Source organism: Neophocaena asiaeorientalis, unplaced genomic scaffold (assembly GCF_003031525.2).
Source record: "Neophocaena asiaeorientalis asiaeorientalis breed wild unplaced genomic scaffold, Neophocaena_asiaeorientalis_V1.1 scaffold116, whole genome shotgun sequence".
Taxonomy (NCBI): Eukaryota; Metazoa; Chordata; class Mammalia; order Artiodactyla; family Phocoenidae; genus Neophocaena; species Neophocaena asiaeorientalis.
Genome location: NW_020174561.1, coordinates 4,878,697 through 4,905,815, shown reverse-complemented (window position 1 = coordinate 4,905,815; position 27,119 = coordinate 4,878,697). Strand labels below are relative to the sequence as shown.

The window sequence follows — 27,119 nt, the reverse complement described above, 5'->3', positions numbered from 1 at the left end:
TAGTTCCCTTCCCTGTAATTGATAGGGGACATGACTTGCTCTGCAAGATAACGCTTGGTATACCAAAGCACAATGAAACATAAGTTAAAATAATTTTTTCACATTTTAGGTTTCTTATGAAATGGTGCAGATCTTATCTGTTTTTGATGAAAATTGTATACATTTAATAAATATTGATGTATGAGTCAATTTGGGTTGTCTCTCTCATTCTCTCTCCAGCTTTGCCAACTACCCTCTGGGCTTAGGGATGAACAAAATCTCAATGCTTGTGGTGGATGAATCTCCAATCCAAGGTGAGACCCTGATCACATACAAACTCACCATCTATAGAGAAGACCGTCCAAGTCTGCCTTTGTTTGAGGACTTCGCAGCATGCGGTTTTGTGCAGGTAAGTGAATTTTACATTTGCACATGGGTTGAATTGGGAGTGATCCTTTAACCCAGGTGAAAAAGTCCAAATGAAAATTATTAGAAAAAAGTGGATGCTTTCAAATCCAAATAATTGTGGCCTCATTTCAAAAAAGAGTACCAGCCAGGTATCTAAGATACCTTTTTGTGAGTGATTTTCTTTTAAGTGTGGTGGCTATTCCCTGCACTTATAGTGTGCAGTGGATTTATTGTGGTTAATATTGAAAAAAATGTCTGAGTACTCGCACTTAGTTATGAAATTGGTTTTACATTTCCTGTTTAAATTGTGCTGTGTTTCTTGGATTTGTCCCTGGAACTACTTTGAAATTTTAAACTAGATTCAGTGGAATTTGTTTTAAAGAATAAGAGGAAAATTTATGAAACTATTTTACAAAAGGGATACCAGATGAATGAAATTGAATTTCCTTGGGTAGATACATTTCGCCTTCACTTCTTGTACCTTAAGCATTTCTAAAGTTTGCAGTTGCTCCAGTGAGCAACACATACCATTCTGTAGCCCTGTTGATTTTGGAGGAGGGTGAACATTACCCAGAGACTTTGTCTTATTTGGTGGTTCTTTCTTCTGTGTTTTCATTTTTTAGGAGTCTGTGTATAACCCTCTATATTTGTGTACATCATACACCCTGGCTACAAGTGATTCCAGGGAAGTAGTAATTGATACTCTCACCATATCTACTAATCCACTTAGAATAATTCCACCTATGTCGTATCTCAGTGATTGATATGCTAGTGGGAGCATGAACCACAGATGGTTAATAAACGAGAGAAATGGCTGACTGGGCCTCAGTGAGTAGGATGGATACCATGTTTTCCTAAATGTAGTGGCCATATAGAGTGTTCTCTCCCCTCTACCCACCACCACCACAATCTCATCTCTTCTCAAGAATTTAACACTATTTTGTAAGGGTACTCATTGCTGAGATTTTTATTTTTCAAGAAAATATAAAAGAAAGGTTGCTTCAGAGGTTGCTTCCAAGGTGTGCTTCCCGCTATGATGTCTCCCCTCAGCCCCTGTCAGCTCCTTCATACCTCAGTCCTGCCCGTTCCTGCAGGTACACCTTGCATTGACACTTAGAAGTCTCTGCTCCAATTGTCAGTGGGAGGGAGCTGTGAAGGAGGAAAGGTTTCCACACACTAGGAAGCCCCTTCACAGGAGGAGACTGTGGGTAGCAGAGCGGGGAAGCTTCAGAGCCATGGAGGAGAGCGCAGCAACAAGGGTGCGGAGGGCAAATCGGAGAGATTCCTGCACAGAGGATCGGGGCCGACTGGCACTCACCAGCCCGAGAGGCTTGTCTGCTCACCCGCCAGGGCGGGTGGGGCTGGGAGCTGAGGCTCGGGCTTCGGTCGGAGCGCAGGGAGAGGACTGGGGTTGGCTACGTGAACATAGCCTGAAGGGGGCTAGTCCACCACGGCTAGCTGGGAGGGAGTCCGGGAAAAGTCTGGACCTGCCTAAGAGGCAAGAGACCATTGTTTCGGGTGCGCGAGGAGTGGGGATTCAGAGCACTGCCTAAACGAGCTCCAGAGACAGGCACGAACTGCCGCTATCAGCGCGGACCCGAGACGGGCATGAGACGCTAAGGCTGCTGTAGCAGCCACCAAGAAGCTTGTGTGCAAGGCCAGGTCACTCTCCACACCTCCCCTCCCAGGAGCCTGTGCAGCCCGCCACTGCCAGGGTCCCGGGATCCAGGGACAACTTCTGCGGGAGAACGCACGGTGCGCCGCAGGCTGGTGCAACGTCATGCCGGCTTCTGCCCCTGCAGGCTCGCCCTGCATCCGCACCCCTCCCTCCACCTGGCCTGAGTGAGCCGGAGCCCCCAGATCAGCTGCTCCTTTAACCCCGTCCTGTCTGAGCAAAGAACAGATGCCATCAGGCGACTTACACGCAGAGGCGGGGCCAAATCCAAAGCTGAACCCCGGGAGCTGTGCGAACAAAGAAGAGAAAGGGAAATCTCTCTCAGCAGCCTCAGAAGCAGCGGATTAAATCTCCCCAATCAACTTGATGTACCCTGCATCTGTGGAATACCTCAATAGACAACGAATCATACCAAAATTGAGGCATTGGGCTTTGGGAGAGGCTGTACACTTGGGGTTTGCTGTATGTGACTGACTGGTTTCTGGTTTTATGTTTATCTTAGTTTAGGATTTAGAGTTTATTATCACTGGTAGATTTGTTTATTGATTCGGTTGCTCTCTTCCTTTGTCTCTTACATACATATATATATATATATATATATATTTCCTTTTTCTCTTTTTGTGAGTGTGAATGTGTATGCTTCTTTGTGTGATTTTGTCTGTATAGCTTTGCTTTTACCATTTGACCTAGGGTCTGCCTGTCCGTTTTCTTTTTTTTTTTAATACAGTTTTTAGCGCTTGTTATCATTGGTGGGTTTGTTTTTGGTTGGGTTGCTCTCTTCTTTCGTTCTTTTTTTTTCTTTTTTTATTAAAATTTTTACTAATACACAATAAATAAAATTAGAAATTCTCTAGAAAGAATCAATAGCAGAATAACTGAGGCAGAAGAACGGATAAGTGACCTGGAAGATAAAATAGTGGAAATAACTACTGCAGAGCAGAATAAAGAAAAGAGAATGAAAAGAATTGAGGACAGTCTCAGAGACCTCGGGGACAACATTAAACGCATGAACATTCTAATTATAGGGGTGCCAGAAGAAGAAGAGAAAAAGAAAGAGACTGAGAAAATATTTGAAGAGATTATAGTTGAAAACTTCCCTAATTTGGGAAAGGAAATAGTTAATCAAGTACAGGGAGCGCAGAGAGTCCCATACCGGATAAATCCAAGGAGAAACACACCAAGACACATATTAATCAAACTATCAAAAATTAAGTACAAAGAAAAAATATTAAAAGCAGCAAGGGAAAAGCAACAAATAACATACAAAGGAATCCCCATAAGGTAACAGTTGATATTTCAGCAGAAACTGCAAGCCAGAAGGGAGTAGCAGGACGTATTTAAATTGATGAAAAGGAAAAAGCTACAACCAAGATTATTCTTCCCAGCAAGGATCTCATTCAGATTTGATGGAGAAATTAAAACCTTTACAGACAAGCAAAAGCTAAGAAAATTCAGCACCACCAAACCAGCTTTACAACAAAGGTTAAAGGAACTTCTTGAGGCAGGAAACACAAGAGAAGGAAAAGACCTACAATAACAAACCCAAAAGAATTAAGAAAATGGTAATAGGAACATACATATTGGTAATTACCTTACATGTAAATGGATTAAATGCTCCAACCAAAAGACACAGACTGGCTGAATGGTTACAAAAACAAGACCCGTATACATGCTGTCTCCAAGAGACCCACTTCAGACCAAGGGACACATATGGACTGAAAGTGAGGAGATGGAAAAGGTATTCCATGCAAATGTAAAGCAAAAGAAAGCTGGAGTAGCAATTCTCATATCAGACAAAATACACTTTAAATTATAGACTGTTATAAGAGACAAAGAAGGACACTACATAATGAGCAAGGAATCAATCCACGAAGAATATATAACAATTGTAAGTATTTATGCACCCAGAATAGGAGCACCTCAATACATAAGGCAAATGCTAACAGCCATAAAAGGGGAAATCGACAGTAACACAATCATAGTAGGGGACTTTAACAGCCCACTTACACCAATGGACAGATCATCCACAATGAAAATAAATAAGGAAACACAAGCTTTAAATGATATATTAATTAAGATGGACTTAATTGACATTTATAGGACATTCCATCCAAAACAACAGAATACACTTTCTTCGCAAGTGCTCATGGAACATTCTCCAGGATAGATCATATCTTGGGTCACAAATCAAGCTGTGGTAAATTTAAGAAAATTCAAATCATATCAGTTATCTTTTCCAACCACGATGCTGAGACGAGATATCAATTACAGGGAAAAAAAATGTAAAATCTACAAACACATGGAAGCTAAACAGTACACTACTTCATAACCAAGAGATCACTGAAGAAATCAAAGTGAAAATAAAAACTTACCTAGAAAGAAATGACAATGAAAACACGATGACCCAAAACCTACAGGATGCAGCAAAAGCAGTTCTAAGAGGGAATTTTATAGCAATGCAATCCTACCTCAAGAAATAAGAAACATCTCAAATAAACAACCTAACCTTACACTTAAAGCAAGTAGAGAAAGAAGAACAAAAAACCCCCAAAGTTAGCAGAAGGAAAGAAATCACAAAGATCAGATCAGAAATAAATGAAAAAGAAATGAAGGAAATGATAACAAAGATCAGTAAAAATGAAGCTGTTTCTTTTAGAAGATAAACAAAATTGATAAACCATTAGACAGACTCATCAAGAGAAAAAGGGAGAAGACTCAAATCAATAGAATTAGAAATTAAAAAGGAGAAGTAACAATTGACACTGCAGAAATGCAAAGGATCATGAGATTTCTACAAGCAATTCTGTGCCAATAAATTGGACAGCCTGGAAGAAATGGACAAATTGTTAGAAAAGCACAACCTTCTGAGACTGAACCAGGAAGAAATAGAAAATATAAACAGACCAATCACAAGCACTGAAATTGAGACTGTGATTAAAAATCCTCCAACAAACAAAAGCTCAGGACCAGATGGTTTCACAGGCGAATTCTATCAAACATTTAGAGAAGAGCTAACACCCATCCTTCTCAAACTCTTACAAAATACAACAGAGGGAAGAACACTCCCAAACTCAATCTACAAGGCCACCATCACCCTGATACCAAAACCAGACAAAGATGTCAGAAAGAAAGAAAATACAGGCCAATATCACTGATGAACATAGGTACAAAAATCCTCAACAAAATACTAGCAAACAGAATCCAACAGCACATTAAAAGGATCATACACCATGATCAAGTGAGATTTATCCCAGGAATGCAAGGATTCTTCAATACATGCAAATCAATCAGTATGATAAACCATATTAGCAAATTGAAAGAGAAGAACCATATGATCATCTCAATAGGTGCAGAAAAAATTTTCAACAAAAGTCAACACCTATCTATGATAAAAAAAAGCCCCAGAAAGTAGGCATAGAAGGAACCTACCTCAACATAATAAGGGCCATATATGACAAACCCACAGCCAACATCGTTCCCAACGGTGAAAAACTGAAACCCTTCCACTAAGATCAGGAGCAAGACAAGGTTGTCCACTCTCACCACTGTTATTCAACATAGTGTTGGAAATTTTAGCCTCAGCGATCAGAGAAGAAAAAGAAATAAAAGGAATCCAAATCGTAAAAGAAAAAGTAAAACTGTCACTGTTTGCAGATGACATGATACTGTACATAGAGAATCCTAAAGACTCTACCAGAAAACTACTAGAGCTAGTCAATGAATTTGGTAAAGTCGCAGGATACAAAATTAATGCACTGAAATCTCTTGCATTCCTATACACTAATGATGAAAAATCTGAAAGCGAAATTAAGGAAACATTCCCATTTACCATTGCAACAAAAAGAATAAAATATCCTGATGAAAGAAATTGTAGATGATACAAACAGATGGAGAGGTATACCATGTTCTTGGATTAGAAGAGTCAACATTGTGAAAATGACTATACTACCCAAAGCAATCTACAGATTCAAGGCAATCCCCATCAAACTATCAATGGCATTTTTCACAGAACTAGAACAAAAAATTTCACAATTTGTATGCAGACACAAAAGACCCCAAATAGCCAAAGCAATCTTAAGAAAGAAAAACGGAGCTGGAGGAATCAGGATCCCGGACTTCAGACTATACTGGCAAAGCTACAGTAATCAAGACAGTATGGTACTGGCACAAATACAGAAATATAGATCAATGGAACATAATATGAAAGAGAAAAACCAATACTGTATGCTAACACATATATATGGAATCTAAAAAATAAAAAGATGGTTCTGAATAACTTAGGTGCAGGACATGAATAATGACACAGAGGTAGAGAATGGACTTGAGGACATGGGGAGGGGGAAGGGTAAGCTGGGACAAAGTGAGAGAGTGGCATGGACATATATACACTACCAAATGTAAAATAGATAGCTAGTGGGAAGCAGCCACATAGCACAGGGAGATCAGCTCGGTGCTTTGTGACCACCTAGAGGGGTGGGATAGGGAGGGTGGGAGGGAGATGCAAGAGGGAGGGGCTATGGGGATATATGTATACATATAGCTGATTCACTTTGTTATAAAGCAGAAACTCACACACCATTGTAAGCAATTATATTCCAATAAAGATGTTAAAAAAAAAAGATAGGAAAAAGTAGTGTTGTATGGTTATGAAGCTATGGATTAAACAAAATTAAGTAGGTTTCTTTACTGTAGAACTTCTTTGAACGTTTCAGATACTTATTTAAATGGTGGACTTTCAAAAGAAGAATATGTAGTGTCCAGCATTTCCAAACTTATTTGACATCTTTTTAATGGACTACCTATTGATATTCTTCTGTGGAACAGAGTTGGGCAAACAGGGGTCTAGACTATGGAGAAGACTTCAAGATTATGTTCCTCTCGGCTATCTACTTTTCAGTTTGCTTTCTTAGGGTTGCTATACCTCAGTCTTTTTCCAAGCTGGAAAACAAATTATAGAGCCACACCAAAAATGTTCATGAGGGAGGGAACCAAAACCTAGAGGGAGGTGTGTTTTTGCCTAAGTGTGTGTATGCGGTGTGTGTGTAGTTATGTCCAACTAAATATTCTCACCTTCTTTAGTGTGTGACTCTGTTTTTCCATTTTTCTCTTTCTGACTCTAATATTTTATATAGAAACTAGCTCTTAAAATAAATCATCTTTGAGGGAAAGCTAAGAGTATGAATGATTTTTTCCAGAATATTTATGGTTACCAACGACAATTATTTTTACCTCAAAAAGCACCATAGATTTAATTTTAATGTAGATTTTAATTTTTAAAAGTCTCTATAGGTAACTACATTTTTACTGGTCAGTAAACTTGACTTTTATATGGAGTAAATATATAATAAAAGTTACAAAGTAAAATAAAATTTCTACATTAGGACATGAAAGAATGTATTTTTACTTTTCACTTTTCACATTAGGTTTGTGCTATTGAATTTTTGCTGTATCTTTTGAAATGTAATTGTGTTACAATTATTGGTATAGCTGTATATTTTGGTTCCACTCTAAACTTAAACATGGTAAATGACTCATTCATTATTCTGCTATATGCAAAACCCATTTAAACTTTTTTAAACTTCTACGTGTTCATAAAAGTGTACAATCCTTATGCTGGATCTTTTAACACTGACATTCATTTCAGGAATATATATTCCTACCTGGCTGTCATTTGAAGAGACCTTTGTACATTTAATTGTAATTATATACATGATAAATATCTAGAGAGGTGTCAGTAGGAATGGAGATGATACCATGAGTAGAAAGGGTTGTTGCAGAGGTGGAATCTGCAGGATTTGCCCACTTGTCTCTGATTTATCCTTTCTTTGTCCTTCTTATGACACTATTCTGGTTCAGTTCTTGTTACTTGTTGACTCAAATACTAAAATAGTCCCCAGCTTTGTTTCCCTGTATCTGTCTGACTCTTTTCCAGTTCAGTTTTGCAAGCTTGATCTTGATCAACTTAAAGCGCACTCTGTCATACATAGGCTTTGCCAAAAATGCTCCAAGCTGTCCCTCTGATGCTCATTCACTTCTCTCATGTTGGTCCATATGTTTTTTCAGCCTCATGTCTCATTGTTTGTCAGTGTATTTTATGCCTCTGCTAACCTGGCCTATTTACCCTTCCCCAGACATGCTTTCCAATCCTGTGACACTGTCTGGGGCTGTCCCTTCCACTGGAAACTAAAATGAGTTTATTTGATGTCACGCTAGAAGCTGTAACTTGGATTTAGGTGTAGGAGTTTTGATCCAAGTTGTATAAAAAAGAGTTCTTTAAAGGTCAAAACTGCTCCCAAATAGGTATTATTGACTATCATTTACTAAGTGCCAGGCTGTGTCGTAAATGCTTTAGATTTAGTTATAGTCTCTTTAATGCTTACAGCATCCTTATAGATTGAATTCTGCTCTTAGCCCTCGGTTTCAGAGGAGAAACCCCAAAGATCAGAGGGGTTAAAGAAATTGCCCAAGGTCACATAGTTAGTGAGTGGCAAGGCTTGGATTCAGATCCAGTTGTGCCTAGTTCCAAAGGCCATGTTGTATTACATTGCCTCCTGGCTCCCTCACGGGTGGAGACTTTTCTGTCCCAGGAAGTATTCAAGCACCAACTGGAAATCCATCTCTCAAGGAACAGATGAGGAATTGGATTAGATGATTTTTGAGTTTCCTTTATGTTAATAAAATGAGAAGTCTCGTTGACCCTTGGTGTATTGCAAAGTCCTGTGATTAAAGTACACTGCTGCTGAGGTCGCCTTGTGCCAGGGTGGGCTGGCTTGGTGGGGTTGGGGTGTGGGACCCACAGAAGGAGGAGTGGCCCCAGTCCTTGCCCGTGCCTGTCTGCTTGGCTCTGGGCTCTGCAACTGCAGGCCGCCACGTCTTCCACTCAGGAGTGGACCTGCCCCTATGGACTCCAGTGAGGATTCAGACCCCTGGAGCTTGCCGTCCCCGATTGCCTGATTCCAGTTGTCTAGTCACGTACGCTTTAGGCTCCACTAACATTGGCGGGAACCTGCCTCCTGAGCCCAAAGAGAAAGAATAAACTAGCGAAGCAGGTGCTACTGTCCCCCAGAAAGTGGTATTGGCCTCGTCTGCTGGCAGGAAGAACTGCCCTTTGGAGGATGATGGGGAGAAGCCCCCTTCACACAAACCAGGGATCCTTAGGTGGGATGAGTGAGGGCAAAAGCCTGGAAGCTGGACTGCTGGGTGACCCTTTGGTCTGTTGGTGCCATCTGATATTTTTTTTAGAGTTTGCAACTCCCCGTGAGCTAGGGAAAAAAAGGTCAAGAAAAGTTGCCAGAAAATTATGAGGCTGAGATGGAAAGGCACTTACTTTACAAGAAGAAGATAACCCAATGGCCAAGAAGCATATGAAAAGATGCCCAATTCCATCAATCATCAGGGAAATGCAAGTTAAAATGACAATGAGATACCACTACCAACCCACCACAATGAAAACCACTAAAAGGACTAACAATACAAAGTGTTGGAGAGGACATAGAGCAAGCTTTCGTTCATACGCTGCTGGGGGGAGTGTCAAATGTTTGCCCGTTTTGGAAAAAGTTGCCAGTATTAGTATAACTAACATATAGCTAACATCCTATGACACAGCAATCCTGCTAACTGCGTACCCAAGATAAATGAAGTCATAGTTCCATCAAAAGATATATCCAAGAAATCTTTTTTTTTTAACTTTTAAAGCATTTTATTTTTTAGAGCAGAAGGTACATTTTATTTTTAAATGAGAAGAAGGTACAGAGATTGCCCACGTACACCCAGCCCCACATATACATAGCCTTTTGTTATCAACATCACTCATCAGAATGGTACATTTTTTACCAGGGATGAACCTGCATTGACACATCATAATCACCCAAAGTCCATAGTTTACCTTAGGGTTTACTCCTTGTGTTATACATTCTATGGGTTGGGACAAATGTATAATGACATGGATCCAACATTGTAAAATCATACAAAGTATTTTCACTGCCCTGAAAACCTTCTGTGCTCCACCTATTCATCTCTCCCACTGCCTACCAACCCCTGGCAGCTACTGATTTTTTTTCATTGTCTCCATAGCTTTAGCTGTTTTAGAATGTCATACAGTTGGGATCATACAGTATGTAACTTCTCAGGTTGGCTTCTTTCACTTAGTGATGCATTTAAGTTTCCTCCATATCTTTTCATGGCTTGATAGCTCTTTTCATTTAAGCACAAGAAATCTTCATATCAGTTTTATAAAATCTAAAAGCTAGAAAAAGTTCAATAAGAAAAGAGATAAACAAATTCAATGTAATGCTTTTGAGACATTTAAAAATAAATTAACTGTTGATACACACAAACATGGGTAAACCTCCAAAACATTATGTCGAGAAAAAGAAGCCAGACATAAAAAGACGTACTATAATTCATTTATATGAAGTTTAAGAACAGTCAAAACTAATCCGTGGTGATAGAAATCAAAATAGTTGTTACCTACAAGGTGTGGGAGCTTCTAAGCATGAGGAAACTTTTTGGGCAAATGTCCTATATCTATTTTTTTTTTGCGGTACGTGGGCCTCTCACCGCTGTGGCCTCTCGCGTTGCAGAGCAGAGGCCCCGGACGCGCAGGCTCAGCGGCCATGGCTCACGGGCCCAGCCGCTCCGCGGCACGTGGGATCCTCCCGGACCGGGGCATGAACCCGCGTCCCCTGCATCGGCAGGCGGACTCTCAACCACTGCGCCACCAGGGAAGCCCATGTCCTGTATCTTAATCTGAGCGGTGGTTACATATATAACCAGGTGGTGTATAAAAATTTAATTGTGCACCTCAGATTTGTGCAATGAACTGTGTATAATACTTATAAGTATGTTTGGCTATATATAAATTATGTATACTAAATATAAATTATACCTCAATAATATAAGAAAAATACATTAGTGGGGAAGTATGTAATATATTCCAAGACATGCCTCCCTTCTCAAATATACTGATCAGAAAGAAGTTAATTATCATCCAATTAACTTAGGCAATAGGTTATATTAGGAATGTGTTACTATAATATCAAGAAAAATATTAGAAAATTCTTGTGGGATATATCCTACAGATGATTGCAGAAGAGTATTTCAGTCACTTATAAGAGTCCTTTCCAGAAGGTCTTAATTTAAAGTTTAATGGGTGGTCCATCCGCAGTACTCTAGTATATAAAATGGAAAAGTGTCTAATAAGTACTACTATTTTTTTAGCCTTCCTTTTAGAAACCATAAAATGAATGAAAAGATAATGAATGAATAATGTGGATTGTTTTAGACACTTAACTAGGCATGAGAGGCCTCGGGAACTGGTAGGATTCAATAGCAGAGGTAGGATTTTCTCACCATGGGCTCCAGTTAAAATTCTAATCAGAGACCTTTCCCTTATTTATCTTTTATGCTTAATCTCATTAGAGTCTTTAGGTTTCATGGCAAACTGATGCTATGATGAAGTGTAGAATACAAAAAGTGAGGGATAACATTTCTAATCTTCTATCAAATTTTTGGCCTTCCAAATTGTTCTTTTTCTTTTTTTTTCCCAACAACTATAGTGCCTTCGTTATATTTTTAAGTTTGAAATCCAGAGTTGAACTCCTGCACATTAAATGATAGACTGTTATACATGTATTTGATCCCCCAAAGCCTATACATGGCAAGCTAAAAGGAAATGGATTAAACCTTAATTATATTTTATTTGTTGGTTAAGAGGAAAAATTATAATACCTCCTTACATTTCAAATTAAATTTTGGCCTAATGGACTCTATTATTAAGTGTTAAACAAACATAAAAAGCAGTCCACCTTCAAGTAACCAAAAGAGGAGAATCCAATTTGCAGTTAATCAAGTTTCCTAATTTCTCCTTCCCCCATTCTCTCACCTTCTGGACATCAACTATTCATCTTCTTATTTAACCAAAAGACTAACAGTGAAGAGGAAAACAAATATAAGGCATACCAGTCAATTAAAAAATCAATTACTATGACAATTTGGTGAATAATAAGATAATTTAATTAATTTGTTAATACACATTTCATTATTTACATAATCAAACATTTTAAGTACCTACTTAGCCATAATTAACTATTTGAGTTTAGTGTCTATTTCTAATTATATCGCCAGTTGCAATTTGCATATGGTAGCTGTAGAGGCAACTCTTAGTTTAGTTATTATCAGTGAGGGAGAAAGGGCTAATTTACATGACTGATATAAAACAACCAGATTTGGACCAAGGCTTCTCCACCTCAGCATTATTGATATTGTGGCTGGATAATCTTCATTCTGGGGAGCTGTCTTGTGCACTGTAGGATGTTGAGCAGCATCCCTGGCCTCCATCCACTAGATTTCCAGTAGTACGCCCCTTCCCAGGCAAAATCAGCCCCTCAGAGGACATCTTTGAGACTCAGTGAGAACCACTGATGTATATCAATAAGACGTCCTGCTTTTCTACTTTCTACTAGTAAAGCTAGTAAATCTGTAGTGGATTTACTAGAGGTATGAATAGTTTAAAGGTAATCCCTCAAAGTTGAATGTTGAAGAATTATTCTTACCTGCTTTCATCCTTATATTTTTAATCATTTCTGTAGTCAGTGATAGGACTCTGAGAGCTCTTTATTCTACTCATTAATCTGCCATCTTTTTTGTCTAATGTAATTATAATCAGAAGTATGCATTCAATTATAGAAAACATGATTCTTAATGAAACATAAAAAGTCAAATAACTTACCTAGACTATTTCATGTTGATTTATCCATAAATAGCATAATGTTTTGCTGTTCGGGAGAAAGATTTAGATAGTAATAAGCTGTTATTATTGCTGGAATATGTCATGCATAGGAATTAAGAAGATATATTTATGTTCTAAGGAAATTAAAATACATATGGGGAAATATTTCTTTTAATATCTCCTTCCAAATCAAAAAGTTTTGACATGGATAACAATAGAGCATCCACAGAAATTGATTTGCACAGATGATCTGTGGTCTCATATACATTTTGCCTCCAAAGTGTTGTGCCAGATAGAGTCATAAATAAAATCTGCAGAAAGGTCATAGGGCAAAACTGTAGGAGACTACATTTCATGGATCCATTTGCTAGAAGCAGCTTTCATTTTTAAATACATTTCAATTAATAAAGAAAGGGAAAATACCAAGGAAAGAAAAAATACCATTTAAAAGAATGATGCATCCAGCATTTAGCTACACATTTAAAACTGGTATTTGCTGCTTTATTTTACAAAAACACTAATTAACAATCTAGATGCTGAGTTATTAAATGATGTGTGAATGACTCCGGTTATAGCATTTGGAAATGCTTTATAAAATGTTCCCATTTATTTGTACATTTCCAACAACACATAAGGACAATTATAAAACAACTCATATGATAGTTGTCTAATGTGTTAGCAAATGTCCATAATAAAAGAAGAGAATAGCATTTAGCAATGACTGCTTAATAAAAATTTGTTCGATTCCAAAGTTGTAGTAAATACTCATTTTAGTGGTTTTTATTTACCTTGTTTACGTCAGTATACCAGAGGAATGTGACTTAATTTTTCAACAGTAGAGTCTGTGTTGTAGTGAAATGCTCCCAACCAGCAACTGTTTAAGTATCTGCTCTGCACTCTGCTCTTAGAAATTTGCCATGTGCTATAGGGGAAGACACGGACAGCAGCAGCCGCAGAAGGAGGAGTAGTTGTGCAACATTTATAGAACTTTTATTATGTGCCAGGCATATGTTAAGCACTTTTCCTTCCTACCTTACTTAGTGTTCTCCACAACCCTAAACAGATGATTTTTTTATCCCCTCCCTTTTTTTAACATACGAAGAAACTAAGACTTTAGAATAGTTAGAACAGTTAGAAAGCTTGTTCAGGCTTTCTACATAACATATGTAATTAGTGGCAAAGGTGGGGTTTGAATACGGGTCTGATGCAAATCTATCCCCTTAATCATTACTCTGGACCATAGAATCTAAAGCCCTCCTCACACTTACAATCTAATTGACCTTTTGGGGAAGCTCTCATTCAGCGAGAATTCAACTTCTTAAAATTTAGTTAACTAAATTTGTTTCTGTGGTCACGTACAGTGATAATTTTTATAATGTTCTGGAGTCACTGCAAAATTCTGAGATCTTCATAATCTTTATTTGGTGAGTAATATCAGATAGCAGAGTCTTCCCATTGAGAGTCTACCTATGAGGAAAGTTTTAGAGCTAATATCTAATATTTTACTAGACACCTTATATATCCTAATATCTGACTATATTGGTATCCAATGTTTAAATCAGGTTATAATAGTTTACATATTAGAATTCTACTTAGCCAGAATACTGTTATTGCTACTCATTGTTAAAATGATTTCTAGTGCACAGGCTTTTTTTTTAATGTTATGCTTGATTACAGAATTAGAACAATTTCCAATTAATCGCTTTCACTATTTAACACACCTTACTACCTTATTGTTTCTATTAAAATATCCACAGTACATTTTTTCAAAACTTTGTTCACGCATACTTTATAACAGTGAGAAGGCTGTACTGTGGAGCTGACAATTTGACAGTGCTTCAGTGACACAGTCATCGAGGGGAAAAAAATCCCTTTCAGACTCTTATTTAATCTTCATAAGCAGATTAGATAATGTAGCTAATTTTTATTATCTACTCCACCCTACCCCCTTCTCCGAGGAAACTAAGTCTTAGGCGAAGTATTTTATATTTTACTATTTATTTATACATTAATTAATTTATTTTTATCTTTTTAAATTTATTCATATTTTATATTTATTATAGTTATTTAGATTTTGTATTAAATGCTGTATATTTTGGTGATATTTCTCAAGGGCATCATGAACAGTTTCTTCAAGGGTAAATTTCCACCTCTGATGACTTCCCATGATATCTCTCTGCCTTTAATGAGTGAAAATTAAGTAGGCTCCTGAATGCTTTGATCGAATACTGCACTTAGTTTTTAAACATGTAGAAAAGAATGTCTCCTTTGTAAAAGTCAGAATATTCTCTTGCTCTATAAATAGGATGAGAGTCACTTTTCTCCGTGGAAATTATTTTATCAGGGCAAACTGCATCTTAACAAAGCATCTCAGGCCATTTTTCTAACCTAGTGGTTAAAAGCCGTGGACTCCAAGGCTCATGCTTGTAATCACTGTCAGAGAAGCCTGACTGTGGTCCCGGCTCTGCTTCTAACTGCCCTCATTGTCTGTGTCTCCTAGTGCAAGGCTTATAAGCTCCCCTAAGCTTCAGTTTTCTTATCTTTAAGAATAGAACTAGTAATAGAACCTATCTTATAGCACCAGTCTGAGGATTCAACTAGATAATTAATGCAGAGTTCTGCCACAAGTCTAGTACATGATCAAGTGCTCGGTCAAGGTTGAATAAGCATCGTCGTCGTCATCACCATCATGAAAACTCCTGGTCCCGATGCCCCTCTAGGGCTTACCTGCAAGTGTATAGAGAAGGAGATGAGGGAAGAAAGAGGACAGCAAAAGAAGTAGGAGCCTGTGGTACCGAGAAATTCTGGAATTGTAAAGGAATCAGGACAGGAATGATGAGTTGGGAGTTAGAAAGGACAGTGAGTGACCTGGGCTGTTCCACATGGTTGCATTCCTGAGGTTCATGGGTCCTGGCACTTTTGCCTTTGTGGACCCCTTCTTTCAGGAAAAAAAATACTTAAAATTGTATTTTACCACTGTGTTGATATAACGATGAATATATTAATGTTCATCTCTATAAAGACTCATCTCTATAGAGAATAGAGACTTTTCTTGGACCTAAAATTTCATTTTTTTTCTTCTAAATTTAAAGGAGATTCAGATGTTTTCCTGGACTGCTAAAAGTAGTTTATGCTGTAGGCATGGTCGCCACTGCGCCTGGTAGAGAACTGGCTCTTGTCTTCTACTTCCCTCTGCAGGATCTGCAGCAGAGGCATCCATTTCCTTAGCAATGACCTCAATTGTAGGCACTCTTTCAAGTCTTCTTAAGTGCCCTTGACTTCAGCACTTAGCCTTCTGCAGTTGTTTCGTGTTCTGTGTGCTAAGCCTGCACAACCCTTTACCGGCGTTCTTCATGAGCCCATGTAGCACCCAGGGGAATGATCTGCTATTTTCACGAGCAGTTTGCACACCCAGACGTTCTGAACGCAGAGGCTACCTCAGTGCCCAGTAAGCCTTCACAGACACCAAAGGCTTGGGAATTTTGTGTAACATTGTTTTCTTAAAAAGCAGGCAAAGACGAGAGGGGTGTGTTCTTTAATTCACGATCTCTTTTAGTGCTTCTATAAATTATCTTTCTGAGTTGGTGAAAACGAGTTATGTTAAACACTCACCTCTGAGTTAATGTAACTTATGGTCAGACAAATTACCGCTTAAATAAAAACGTTTGCTCAGCACATCTGTTTCTCCATGTTTCTCCAAGTCACATCTGCTTCTTTTACAAGAAGAAACAAACTTTTACTACCGAGACCCTGTGGAAGAGAGTCGGGTCTTCCTGGCTTCCAACAGCATCCAGAGGTTTCCCTGAGTGCAACCTTCTGCTGTATACAGTCATGTTCGTTTGAAGTTTATGTTTTGACATTCTAAGAATTAGTCTTCTAATTTCAGAATTATTGGACAGGGAAATAGAAAAAGAAAAAACCTGGGAGGTTTTTAAATAAAAGATTCTGTTAGACTTACCACATTTCAAATGTGACATTTGAAACTTTGAAGGTTTAGTTAAAAGAGAAGCAGATAAACAGAGTCCCTTTTTGATAACTCCAATTCCTAAATACCCACTTTGGGGGCTTTAATGGCTCCAGAGGATCCCTAGATCTTTAATTTCTCCTTCTCCATTTTCTTACCCATTTCTCAAGTCCAGATTAACTCTAGCAAAGTTACACACCAGAAGAGCGAGGGTGGTAGTGAGAGAGAGGAGAGACCTTGGGTATTAGGGTGAGCAGTTTTATAAGTCCTCCTCCCACTCCAAAGCAAGTCTAGAACATGACTTATTTTTAAAAAGACATTTTTGGCTTCATCAAACAACAGAGCTTGGCTCTGTATAAGACAAGGGAAGGCAAATGATGTCTCTGAGCCAGTGATTCTTCATCTTTTGGAGGAAGCAGGTACCCTTTTGAATATCTCATGAAAGTTTTGACCCTTTGTCTCAAGGAATAATGTACAATCACAGCCAATGCTGTGTACAATTTCAGAGATATGAAAATGCCCAGGTTAAAAAAAATTCTTATTCTAGTAACTCATAATCTGAAGCAGAAGATCCCTAGCAGCAACAAGCATAATAAGGACAGTTTCATTTCTGGCATAAATGTACATGATTGTAATTCAGTTTATGGAGCACCTACTTTGTCCCAGCAACTGTGCTATTGCCATATATTATTTGACTTATAGTCCTAATGATAAAGAAATTAGTATCTATATAACAATAGTACATTTTGGAATTATGTGTAGTCTTTCAATGATCTCTGCGAGCACAGAGAATCAGCAATTATTATAGTTTTCAGAGTGCCACCAAATCTAATATTGCCTTAGAAATAAACATCTGTGCAGCGCTTCCTCACCGTTGCTTTCTGCTCCCGGGCTCAGAAAGTTGTTGTGAGTTGTAGGTCGTGGTGGTCCAGGGGACGAAATTTAATAATACGTCATTTGGGCAGTTACAGTTGTCCTCATTAGTCAAAGCCATTGCTGTGCTTTCTTTCAGCAGGCTGTACCAGATTGGTTTTTGTTCAAAGAAAGGTTGGCCCCATGTCTCAATTAGGTGATGTGGAGAAAATTTCCACATGCAGTTGACCAACTCTAACCTCTCCTTCCATAGGCGTGTGTTGTAGGAACAAGAATGAGGGATGGGGTATTTCTTGCAGACAGTTTCACCGATTGCAGAACTACAAGCTGGTTTGACACATGTTCCCTCGAGGCAGAGTTAGGACCCCTGGCTACCTGACATATTTAATTTCTTTTGAAAATCCTGCTAATTTGTCTTTCTTTTTTTCTTTCTTACCCACATCCTTTTTTTTTTTTTAGGCAGGACTAATGAGCTTAAAACACTGAGCATGACCTCACTCTTCAAAGCCCGTCAGACCTCTCCACCCCACTGGCCCCCCGACTCTTCAGAACCTCATTCTTCAGCAATGTGGTGCAGACTTCCACTGACTCTGGGGGTTTTTTCACCTCCTCTGCCTCCCCTCCCTCTCACCTCCCAAATGCTTCAGGATGATCTTTCCAGACCTAATGATTTGGAAAATAAATTTTGCATGTGGAATTCTTGACCTGATAGGTTATTTTAAAATTAAATTCCTGATAAAGTTAAGAGACCCAGATTTCAAAGGTTTTAGAAATAACAGGGAGGGAAACATTTTCTTTAAGTGAAATAACCTCTCTTAAATACTTTCATCAAAACATTATTTATGCTGTCTGGATTTGAGCTGCAGTTCGTCACGTGCGTGTTTGGAGACCTTGTGAAAGTTTCTCATCTGTCATGGATATAACAGTACTGACCCCATAAGGTGGTTTTAAGGAAAACCTGAGTTAATATCGTGAAGAGCTTCAAATAGTGCTTGGGCACAAGAGGAGCTCAGTATACAGGTTTGCAAAAGAGAGATAGGCAGATAAATCAAATATGTCTTCAGGTTGGTAAAGGAGGAACGTTTAAAACAGGCTTTATGTTTTTCTATTGAGGTCTAGCAAAATGATTTGGAGATTTTTAAATTGCTTATATTTAAATTTTGATTTAACAAGATGTAAACATGTGAAGGGCTTTGCAGAACAACCTGCCTGTGCTAAATTATACTATAAATTTTGTAGTGAAGGTGCTAAACCAAAATTCCAGAATTGAGTGTAAAATTTGCCCTGAACATGTGTTTTAATTTTGATGGTTGCATGATTAATTTTGTATGTCATCTTGTTAGCAATCTCAGCTGAGAAACTGAGAATTCAAGAGTTTTCAACAAAAAAGAGGGGAAGTATTTCTTTGCCACCATGGCAATATCTTTCTGGTGGATTCCATTAAAGATAACGAACTCAATGTTCCCTGTGCCATTTTTACAAATGAACAGCAAAGGACAAAGATTATACCTTTTTGTCATCAGGCACAAGGTATAACCATAATTTAGTATTTTAGTATGTGTAATCTCTTTTTAAAAGAAGGACTATCATTTTGAAAGCCATCATTTCAAAAGACAATAAACTTATTTATACCTGATAATAATCTAAATGAGAAAACAAGTCTTATTCTATATACACATCATAATTTCAACCCAAACTGCTAAACTTTCCCCCACTTTTTAAAAATCAGAATTTGTTCCAAATGACTTTTGGATATTTCCCAAATGTTAATACATCTTCACAGTTTAGAAATTTGTCTCTTTTGAGAATACTTAAGTTGCATAGTATCTAACATTTTTTTCCACCACTTATTGTGTGCCCGGGCGTATTCTAATTGCTTTACATGTATTAACTGAATTCTCAAAGCAAAACCCTTAGAAGGTAGACACTTTGATAATTCCTGTTCCATAGATGGAGAAATGGAGGCCCAGAGAACTTGCCCAAGGTCACATAGCTTAGAGTAGCAGAGTCTGTTTTTGAACCCAGGCAGCCTGGTTCCAGAACTCTGCTACTTTACAAGCTATGCTCTTAGGCACTCCGCTCCACTCCAAAAGTAGGTTGCTGAAATAAGTGTATGTTTTCCAAAATACTTTGGCCCCAAATGTTAATTTGTAGGTTATTGTTTGGATCATGTAGTCATTTTTTTTTTCTATAAAAGAAAGTTTACAAGTGAGATTAGGTTACAGGGAACCTTCAGAAATCCTCTTTGTCAGTTATATCTCAGTAAAACTTGGGAAAAAGTCTTCTTAACTGAGGATATCATAGTGGGGAAGGGCTTCAGGGGCCAAAGCGGTAAATGAGGCAGATGCCCGTGGAGGGGAGTGTGAGTACCTGAGTACGTCTCTAGCTGTAGGACTGACCAGTAGCTCTGTGGGCAGGAGTTATATTCATTTTTATGACATTTGTGAATCTTGTGTTCCAACATCACATTAAACTTTATTTTTTTAAAATTTATTTATTTTTAATGGTGTGTTAGTTTCTGCTGTATAACAAAGTGAATCAGCTATACATATACATATATCCCCATAAACCCTCCCTCTTGCGTCTCCCTCCCACCCTCCCTATCCTGCCCCTCTAGGTGGTCACAAAGCACCGAGCTGATATCCCTGTGCTATGCAGCTGCTTCCCACTAGCTATCTATTTTACATTTGGTAATGTACATATGTCCATGCCACTCTCTCACTTTGTCACAGCTTACCCTTCCCCCTCCCCATGTCCTGAAGTCCATTCTCTACCTCTGTGTCTTTATTCCTGTCCTGACCCTAGGTTCTTCAGAAGCATTTTTAAATTTTTTTTAGATTCCATATATATGTGTTAGCATACGGTATTTGTTTTTCTCTTTCTGACTTACTTCACTCTGTATGACAGACTCTAGGTCCATCCACCTCCCTACAAATAACTCAATTTCATTTCTTTTTATGGCTGAGTAATATTCCATTGTATATATGTGCCACATTAAACTTTAGAGTTGGGGGGGTCTTGGATGTCTAACTCCTCACCCTGGATACAGATAAAACTCAATAACTTGCCAAGGCTTATAGTCAATAAATTACCAAGGTTCATTGCCAGTCAGTGCAGAGTGAGGATGAGAACCCGTGGACTGGTTATCAAACCTCCTGGCAGTGAGTAGTTGTACCCTCTGTAGAAGAGCTGTTGGAATTCAGACCTAGACACGGTTCCTGAGTTCCTTGAGCCAGTTCTCCATCCTTAAGAAAGTCTTTAATGCAAAATTGCTATTTCTAAATTTATCAAATGAATGATCGATTGCAAATTTACCGACCATTCTCCTCGAATAAAAAGAGGTCTCTATTTCTTCTTTAGAATGTGTACCCTTATTTGTTAAGTCTTTTGGCATCCTCTTGATATTAAAAAATATATCCTCTTGATGAAAGGAAGGCATTATATTTAGAGGTAATATAAAGCATTATTTTAAAAAATCCTCTCTCAGTGATGTCTCCAAGTATGAGACTTACTTTGGTAATCTGCAAATCTTCAGTAGCCAGTGAACAAATACATTTGTCTGTGTCAATACTGGCACAGAATGAAAAAATAATGATTCGTATAAAGCCCCCAAAATAGCACGCACTGCCTGGGACTCTCTGGCATCCTCTTTCCCATACTAAGTCCATCTGTGATCACACTAACCCCTCAGTCTGGCCCGCAGCCTTCCTGCCAACTGGCCACATGCCGCTAATGATCAGCCTCTCACCCCCTTTCATAACCAGAGCACAAATATTAGATGAATTTCCTTTGAACCTAGCTTCCCTTTGGCTCTTAACATAGTCTAGCTCCTTAGATGAAACACTTCAGGTTCTGGGAGGCACAGAATCCCTTATTAATCATCGTTTCTTTTCCCCTGGATAAGCGAATATGAAAAGAATTTTTATACATCTCCAAGGTATTTGATACCTTACATCATGATTGGAAACAATGTCCTATTTCTTAAGTATTTAATTAGAATTTGTCTCTGCGATATGTGGAATATTAACTATCAAGCCCTTAAAATGATTACTAAGGTTTCTCTGTGTAACAATAATAATATTAATAATAGGAAACCACAGTCATTTTCTATTTGACACTAATTCTGAGATATCTATTTACTTAGATATCTTAGTGTGTAACTGACCAGACAACAGCCAATCCATATTTAAATAACTTAATAAAATAATAGGTGCTATATATTAGAAGTAATATTCCAGGAATATTATATTCTTTTTAACACCATTATCTAGTTAGAACATTTTTGCCCATAATGATAATAATTTCCAGCTGCCTCAAATCCTAAAAGTAAAGTGCCAACCCCCCCAAATATATTTTGTTACTGAAACATGTGTAAACAATTATGAATATCTAAGCCATACTGACATTGGTTTTCAGACTCTCTCCAAAACTGTAGGGAAAAAAATGCTTTTTAATAAGTATGTTGATAGATACATCCAACTTCAAAAGTTGCTTTTGCAGACCCACAGAATAAAGGTTTCACTTTTTATTAGGTATAATAAAAATGGTATAAAGTTTAAATTTTACATCCAAGAAGGAGTAAACACATCTATGAAACTCAGAGTTTTCAAAACTGCCCTGAGGATCCATGGGTGGAGAAGGATGCTCACTTTTCAGTAAGATCCTGCTCTGCGGGAGGTCAAAGTGGGCCTCTGACTTGATTAAAAGTTTGTATTTGTTTGCTTGTTCATGTTTTGTTTTGTTTTGCTTTTTCAAAAAATCCAAACAGAAGTACATGGATCCATTAGGCCAAGTACATGGATTCATTACACCAGGAAAGAATTTGAGGGAATACACATGTTTAAGTCTTGAAATGTTTGGTTTAAATGTATTTTTTAAATGAATCTCTTATTTTTTTTTACCAGAGGGAGCACTCAGAACCTCATTCAAATCCTATTTTAAACAGAGCGAATTCCCCTACCCATTAGCACAATATTCTTCAAGATGGGGAAACCTTTGTGGGTAAATCTGTATTATAACTCTATACTTAACTAACAGTCTGTTCCTGGAACTTATGCTCTGTCTCTACTATCTCTCTGCCTCTCTCTCTCTTTCTCATTCTCTCCCTTTGTCTCTCCCTCTTTCACATGCACATATGTGCATGGGTGTTTGTGTGCATACACACATGCAGAGTACGTTTCTTCAGGCCAAATTCTAGGTCTTTAATCACCCCACTTAGTACAATGCCTAGAAAGATTCTTAATTAATATTTGTAAAATTAAATGATACTTCCAAGCTAAATACAAAATATATGTTCTGTTTTTTTAAGTTATGCTCTAGGTCATATGGATACAACCTTTCAAAAATGTTAAAATGCATTATTACATTCGTAGGAGAATAGTGTTGGCATCATTCTTGCCCCTGAAGGTAACCAAATAATGCAAAGTTTCTAAACACTTCTTGCCTCAGTAAAAAGAAAGCTTCCTTCTTAGCCTTTGACTTTCCCATACTTAGCATCAAGAGTGGTATGAAGGGACTGAGAAAGAGAAGAGTTGACCTTTGGGGAATGCATTGTTCTAGAAGTAAGGCTACCTACTTCCCACCACTTCTAGTGGAGAAAGATGTCCATGATTTCGTCTCTCTGAAGGAATCGCCTTCAAAGTTTGGAGATGAATTCAAGGAGAGGAAGGTGTTTATTTACCCAGTTGGATGTCTGCTTAATTACATGGCTTGCAGAATGGCCTTTTACTACTAGAAGGAGAAAGAACTTTCTGAGATATTGCAGTTGGTGAGGTTCAGAGGCTAAGAAAGGACAAGGACCTAGAACTATATCTATACCAAGAGGTATATCTCAGGGCCTGGAGATATATCTGTCTCAAGCCATAGTCCCCAGTGTTGAAGCTGTAGAAGGTAGAAAAGCCTAGGTTCTTCTATAGGCTAATCAGGGACCCAGCATGGGACAACTAGGTACCTTAGGCTGTAAATGAGCTCAGCTGAAAAAGGTAGCTGAGACTCAGTGCTCCAGGCAGCTGCTTCATCATCAGCACTTATTTGAGGCTACCTCCATCGGCATCAAGTGTAGACAATGAGCTAGGTCAACAATGATGAGCACTGAAGAGGAGATTTCTCTTCCCCTCTCCTTCTTCCTGACTCAAATCAAGAGGAGTGAGTTTAGGAAAGCCCGAGAGAGAATATCTCATCCACTACTTCCAACCTCCTGGTATTAGTGTTCTATTTGTTTGTAATAAATTATCACACATTTATCAGCTTAAAACAACATCCATATAAAATAGATAACCAACAAGGACCTACTGTATAGCACAGGGAACGAAACTCAATATCTTGTAATAACCTATAGTGAAAAAGAATGTAAAAAAAATATGTATACGTATAGATAAATAGATAGATAACTGAATCACTTTGCTGTATACCTGAAACTAACACAACATTGTGAATCAGTTATATTTCAATAAAAATTAAAATAAAATACAACATCCGTTTACTAGTTCACAGTTTGGTAGCTCAGAAATCCAGGAACAGTGTGACTGGTTTCTCTGCTCAGGAGCTGAAAGCTGAAACCAAGGTGTTGGTCAGGTGGAATTCTTGGCTGGAGGCTCTGGGAAAGAATTGGCTTCCAAGTTTATTCAGGCTGTTGCAGAATTCAGTTCCTTGCAGCTGTAGGACTGAAGTTTCTGTTTCCTTGCTACCTGTCAGCCGAGGGCTTCTCTCAGCTCCCAGAGGCTGCCTGCATTCCTTGCCATGGGGTTCCCTCCAACTCCGAGCTGGCAATGGAGAATCTCCCACATCTTGAATCCCTCTCAGATTCGTTTCTTTCTCTCTCTCTGTTCCCTGTCTCGGATCTCTAAACCCAGATTTAATCTCCCTAATTTAAGGTCAACTGATTCGGGACGTTATTACATCTGCAAAAATCCCTTCACAGCAACACCTAGATTAGTGTTTTCTTGAATAACTGGAAGAACATGTATATACACCAGGGGCCAAGAACTGTAAGGGCCATCTTAGAAGTAAACCCATCATAAGCTGCAGGAGCTACAAGTCTAACCTTCCCTCAGGAAAGCTTTGGGTCTAGTATAAAATTAAAGTTTTAGTGAATAGACTTAACCTTTCTAATGAAAATGAGACTTTTTATAAATGACAATGACTGAAGTATAACGATACAGAGCTTTAATATCATTAAGGGATCCAGGCCCATTAAGACAGGGGATAGATTAGTCCATGGAGCATGACAGTTGTAGTTATTGGAAAAAATGAAATTAGTTTTTATTTATACCTTACAAGTTGAAAGTCCCCAATCAGAACTATCATACACTATTGGAATAAGCTCATACAGTACAGCAGTCTATCATAATAAACGCCTACATGGCACGTTCTGTTCTTGGCATATTTTATCACTTAAGTTTATACGTGACAACCGTATGTGATAGGCACTATCATCGCAGCAAACACGGGGCAGACCTAGGACTTAAATTCAGGTCTGTCTGGTTTTAAAGCTCATGATATTCGTTGTTATTTAATTAGCTGCTCCTAACCCACTGAGATATTTGTGCCCCAGATGACAAGTGAGGAAACCTGCTCAGCCGTGAAATAAAATGCCTATTATCAAGGATCATGTTCTGCCCCAAATAAATTCCTATAAGCCTGATATACGGAGTGTGATTAGGCTTCCAAGTGTGTGTTAGTTCCTCTTTCAAGATTGGCAGTTTCACTGCATTTTGTTTGCATTTGTTTACCTTTTACTTAAATGAAATAACTTAAGAGGCCTGGGCAGACCTCACTGACCATAACGTGTTGCAAACACAAATCCTTTCAGAGGTGGGTAACGTACGTGACAGAATTAGACCAACGTGAGGCAATACGAAGTGGTAGGCACTGTGTATCTGGCTCAGTATTGTCAGATCTCCTGAGTCTTCAAAAGAAACCAAATATTTGGATTTTAATGGAAGACCCCCCCCCCAAGTGTTTTAGGGTTTTTTTTGCGGTACGTAGCCCTCTCACTGTTGTGGCCTCTCCCGTTGCGGAGCACAGGCTCTGGACGCGCAGGCTCAGCGGCCATGGCTCACGGGCCCAGCCGCTCCGCGGCATGTGGGATCTTCCCGGACCGGGGCACGAACACGTGTCCCCTGCATCGGCAGGCGGACTCTCAACCACTGCGCCACCAGGGAAGCCCTACCCCCCCCACCAAGTTTTATACGTTGGTGATAATTTTTAAAAAGGGACTCTCTGCAAACCAAACAAACAAATAAAAATTCTGTCATCAGATTCAACTCAGACCGTCAGTTTGTGCCTTCTGATATAACCTGCTTTACTCATATTACAAATGATAAACTTAATATGTGTGGGAAGGAAGAATGGGAGTTGAAGAGAAGGGATCTAATGGTGAGAACAGTTTATGTTGCTAATGTTAAAAACCCGACTTGAACTGCATTTTAAAATAAAGGGGGGAATTCCCTGGCTGTCCAGTGGTTAGGACTCCACTCTCTCCCAGGTCGGGGAATTAAAATCCCACAAGCCACATGGTGCAGCCAATAAATAAATAAATAAATAAAATACTATCATTTAAAATAAATAAATAAAAATAAAGGGGATTTACTAGCTGATGTAACTGAAAACATCTAGAGATATTTTTGGCTTCAGGTGAAGTCTGATTCAATGCTTAAATGGTGTCACTGTTTCCTCTTCATCTCACTGGTATACATACTGGTTGTTGCTTCTCCCTCAGACTCCACCTGGGAACCCTTGGGCAACTATAGGTCCTCTTAGATATCTACACATGTCTGTGGCCATAACAGACTTCATATCCTCATGTCGCATTCCTAGAAGTTCTTGCAAAATCTGCACAAATCTCATTATCTCTGATTTGATTTTGTGCCCAACTATTTACTATTGATTAACTTAAGCCAACAAGGTCTATCTCTAGAACTGGTAAGAGGTCAGTTACCCAAAGCTCATAGCTGACTATGGATAAGAAACAATTATCAAAAGAAATTGGAATACTCTTTCAGGAGAGATGGGTGAATTCTATAGGGTTCATCTTCTGGAAGAATATTTCTTCCAGTCCTAGAACTTTAAAGATGGCTACGAATTACCTACCTCCAGTCTCAACCCTCCTCATGGACTCCACCCACTTCTCCAACTGCCTATGAACCACTTTTACTTAGATAACCCACCTTCTGTCACAGTCAACATCTTTAATGTCAAATTCATTATTTCTTACCCCTCCCAACTTCCCACAGCCTTTCATCATAATCTACTTTAACAGGTTCTTGGGTGCAAGAAACAGAAATCAATTCTGGCTACCGTAAGTGGAAAAGGAACTTGTCCAAAATATACCTGACAACCTGTAGAACTGAGCTATTGCAGAAAGACTAAAGAACCAGAAAATAGATAGGAATCAAGGGAAGTAGAAGAAGCCACAGACAATGTCACGCCAGGGGAACCATCTGGTCTGGATGCCCCTCCTGGCATCATCACTGGCTGCTGCTTCTGCCATT

The 27,119-nt window shown here is 38.6% G+C and overlaps 1 protein-coding gene across 1 annotated transcript in view; it reads left to right on the top strand.

The window, feature by feature from the left end:
* The window catches only part of CPED1 (cadherin like and PC-esterase domain containing 1), a 286,736-nt gene that overhangs the window by 134,969 nt on the left and 124,648 nt on the right, over positions 1-27,119 (top strand). The window contains exon 15 of the mRNA XM_024757824.1: positions 220-388. Coding sequence (XP_024613592.1) covers positions 220-388 — 169 coding nt within the window. The remainder of the gene's footprint in view (positions 1-219; positions 389-27,119) is intronic.